This window comes from Saccostrea cucullata, unplaced genomic scaffold (genome assembly GCF_032062105.1).
Source record: "Saccostrea cucullata isolate Sc308-1 unplaced genomic scaffold, CSIRO_AGI_Scuc_v1 ctg2423, whole genome shotgun sequence".
NCBI classification, from domain to species: domain Eukaryota; kingdom Metazoa; phylum Mollusca; class Bivalvia; order Ostreida; family Ostreidae; genus Saccostrea; species Saccostrea cuccullata.
The window spans coordinates 48,898-53,097 of NW_026936112.1; the positions used below are offsets into that span (position 1 = coordinate 48,898).

The window sequence follows — 4,200 nt, forward strand, 5'->3', positions numbered from 1 at the left end:
TGGATTAAAATTTGAATCAATAGGAAAATATCTACTAGATGCAAGAGACATTGAAAGATTAAATAAATATTCTTTGTATGTTTATAGGGTTAATAACAATTTCAAAATTACTATCTGTTTTCAAAAAATTATAATTTTTGACAGAGTTGTAAAAGCATTTTTTACGAAGAGAACTAGGCTAGTGTCTTACCTTAATTATATAATTCGATGTTGAAAACCAAATTTTTTTGATTGAAAGCACAATTAACGTGATAAAAGGACTTAAATGGTCGTGTTTAAAATGAGGGTAAAAGAGATAACTACCTTTCTCCAGTACTTGAGCATTTGTTTCCAGCTTATAATATGATCATTTCTATCATGTTGTGGGCATTGGGAGAACGACTCAAAGGGAGCAGCTGAATAAAATTCGACTGCCTCAGACTCAGTAATAAAAAGAGCATCCTTGCTTTCCTCTGTTATATTGGTTGGTTTGCATGTAAATCCGGGATAAAATTCAACCGGCTTATGAAAAGTTCGAGTAAGTTGTTCTAAAAATGATTCGATCTTACCGCGAATCCTCAAAATGACATCTTCTTGCAGTGGTTGCACGTTGTAAGTATATATTTGGAGGTGAATTTGTGTACCGCTTACACCTAAAACTATTCGATGATTATTGTCCTTGTATTTGAGGAAGGCAGCGTTTTTGAAAAGCAGCGGAAGTTTACCGTCTTTCTGTGCCTCCCATTCATCCAAACTTGCTACGACAAGTCTATAGAAATAGAAATGTGGCAGGAACTCTGGAAATCTAAACTTTAGAATACTGGTATGTTTTGTCCTTTTAATTCTCTCAAAATCTTTCAAATACAGTTCGTGTTTGTTTACACTTGGAGCATAGATTTTTCCCTTCCCTTCAGCGAACAGTCCGAGTCACTGCATATATAACAAGACTTGATCTTTAAACTCTATCATCTCATGTAGCCCTAACTCTGTCCAAATGGTTATAAGATGTTCATAGTCCAGCATCCCTGTTTCATTGAAAGAGATCCATTCTTTCGATTGAACATGTGTTCGATGGTTTTTATCAGTCAAGATTTCCTTAAATGCATTAACAAACCATTGGACATCAAGTATAACCATTTCAGAGAGATGTTTTTCATTGAAGAATAAAATTTTGCCACAATCATGGAAGAATCGTAGCATGTCAAAAATGTCATCCCTTTGTGATGGAAGTTCAGAATTGCTACTTTTGATTAAATCCGAGAAATTGATTAATCGTTTAATTTTCAAACTATGTAGCTCCTGATCAAATTCGTCCCATAGTTTTGGCACAATTTCTCCCCAAGTTGATTGTTTTTGGATCAAGCCGACAATACACTTTTCCAATCTGTCTATTTCATCTCTGCTTTCCCCCGGTTTTCCTACTTCAAAGTATTGTTTTCTATGGAGATGTTGCTGTAATTGGCTGACGTCTGGCAGTTGTGAAAGAAAGCTGCCGAACTGATCTTTGTTCTAAAGCAATACGTATAAGGTTACGTTTTATTCATACCTGTAGGACATATCATAACAGAAATATATTTAAAATAAAATCCTTCAAGACACCTTACTCTGTGATACTTCACAATCACTAGTTCTAAAATATACCTGTTTAATAATTAACAAATGAATGATATATGTAGAAGAAGCAAGTTTGTAAAATTAGTCATATGCTTATCCAAAAATACAGTATAACTGGTATTAAATAAAGAAAATTTATTTATTTTTGGTCAAGATTTCGCAACGCGTAATCAGTTATTTCAATTATTTACATTGGTACGACAATTGGGAATCATCTGACTCCATATTAGCTCTCGTGATTGAAAAAATGGCCGCTAAAGACAGGGAAAAGTGGCAATTTCGTTTTAAATTTGATGACTGCTCAGTGCGTTACGCAAGTGAATTTAATTTTCACTGTCACATCAGATTAACTTAAGCAAATTCCCCATTTCACTGTTAATTACCCAATCATCTTTCTTAAACCTAAATATATATGAACACACAAGCCAATCCATGTCACAGACTGAAAAGTCATAAAAATGGTGTCAATCAAAGGATTCCGCTTACAGTTCTCTTTGTTTACTACAAAATTTAATTTGAGCAAAGCTAGGGCATAAAACACGACAAATACCTTGAAAAATTAACAGAATTAAAAGATCGATATCAATAGTCAATGCCAGAAATTTTTACTATTTCAAAACCTCAACGCTAGTGGAAGCTAAACCTAAAAAGAGAATTGGTTAAATTAAGAAACCAAACTCCATTTTCAGATTTTCAGATACCTTCTGTATTTGGTCATTGACGACATCCTTGTGGGTACCGACTAAGATGACTGGACTTGATGTATCACAATATGTACTGATGGACTCCATCCAGAATTTATTGTAATCTGTCAATATATAGTTTATATATATATATATATATATATATATATATATATATATATATATATATATATATATATATATATATATATATATATATATATATATATATATGTATATATATATATATATTGATATTGATATTGATATTTCTATATATATGTATATAATAAAAAAATCACAACACCGAAATAAACTCAACCGGTTTCATTTCCAATCTTCAGGAGTTTTGTTTATATATTTTATGTTACTGCATCTCAAAGAATCTTATAATAATATAAGTACTTTCATAGTTATAACAAACTATTAAAAAATTATTTTGGGTTCATTTCTGTTTGAGTTTTTTAATACTTATTTTGTATAGTAACAGTTTTTGCAGATCAAAAAAAAGTCAAATATTGCAATTTTAAAAAATCGTATTGTACAAGGGATTTCAAAATTTCTCGGAAGATGCACACGGAAGTCGGACATAATTCTAGTATATGATCAAAAAAGTATTCTTCAGCATTCAGCTTAGTGAGATTTAATACTCTTGAACTTCATTTTTGGTTTTTGAAACTATTGCAAGCTAGTTTAATATTTATAAAATTTGAAAAAAAAACCTCTAATATTCTTGATACATTTATAATTATTTACAAGTACCTTATATTCTTGCCTATGAGTCGGTCCGCTTATAAGTCGGTTGTATATTTTGAAGTTATTTTGGTGGGATTTGCTATTGACCCGCTTATAAGTCGGTACACTTTTTTGCCAAAATCTGGAGACAATTTCAAGTAAATCTATTGATATTTTAACCTGGTTTCAATTAATATTTTTCGAAATGACACTGATATTTATTCTTAAATCGTCAAAAAAAAAAAAAAAAAAAAAAAAAAAAAAAACGCAATGCTGAATTAAAATACAAATAAGATTATTAAATATATAAATACTTATACTTTATATATAATCTAAGAATACATGTGCATAAATTATCATATATATCCAGCCATTTTTTTCTATAATTGTCAGAAATGCAAATAAAATACTTCATATATCGGCCTCCAGAAAAATAGCAAATTCTTTATGGCTCGTCTCTAAGTCGGACATAGAGTTTTAGACCTATTCTAACTCCCAAAATACCGACTTATTGGGGAGTATATACGGTACCTCTATACGTCCAATTTTCAAATAAAGCTTCTCGGGAAAAATTCTGCTCGGATAACACGGGTTCATTTGGATTTTTGGACATGTCAATGGTAAGTATATACAAGGCTCTCCTTGAGAGGTAAACCTGGTGACATGCATAATATGCGCTCTGTCCAGCAAAGTCTGTAACACTCAAGGTTTTTTCCTTTGTACTTGGATAATCTCCACTGAGTGCTTTAAAAGAAAATGACATATACTATTTTTCATTTAAACTCAAATTTATGAAAGATTCACTTTGGTCAATTTCTTATTGCTATAATGCATTACCCATCATTGTATTTGTTTCTTCAGAAATTTTGAATAAACTTTCATGGATGTCTAGTCCAACTGTTGATTCAGTCTTAGGGAATTCAACTAAATCTCGACAGCATCTTTGATGAAGCAGTAGTACAACACACTATCAAAAACAGTCGCGGCTGGTTGATTAAAAGGGTCTAAAGAAAAAAAAAGACAATTTAGAATAAAACCAATGTAACACTATGCAGATAAATCTATTTGATTCTGATTTATTATAATATTGCTGATGACCTTCTATGTCTGTGACTCTTTTCTTAGAAAGTTCCATCTCAGTATTTCTTTGAGCTTCATCGTACCAACGCTTTGAGTCAATGCTCCTTGA

The 4,200-nt window shown here is 31.2% G+C and overlaps 1 protein-coding gene across 1 annotated transcript; it reads right to left on the reverse strand.

The window, feature by feature from the left end:
• Positions 1-309: 309 nt before the first annotated feature.
• Positions 310-2,384, reverse strand: LOC134244764 (cyclic GMP-binding protein C-like). The gene is made up of 2 exons (XM_062727008.1): positions 2,295-2,384; positions 310-1,488 (listed from the first exon to the last, which is right to left on the reverse strand). The coding sequence occupies exons 1-2, from the start codon at positions 2,382-2,384 to the stop codon at positions 907-909; spliced, it is 672 nt and encodes a 223-aa protein (XP_062582992.1). The 3' UTR covers positions 310-906.
• Between the last annotated feature and the right edge of the window lie 1,816 nt (positions 2,385-4,200).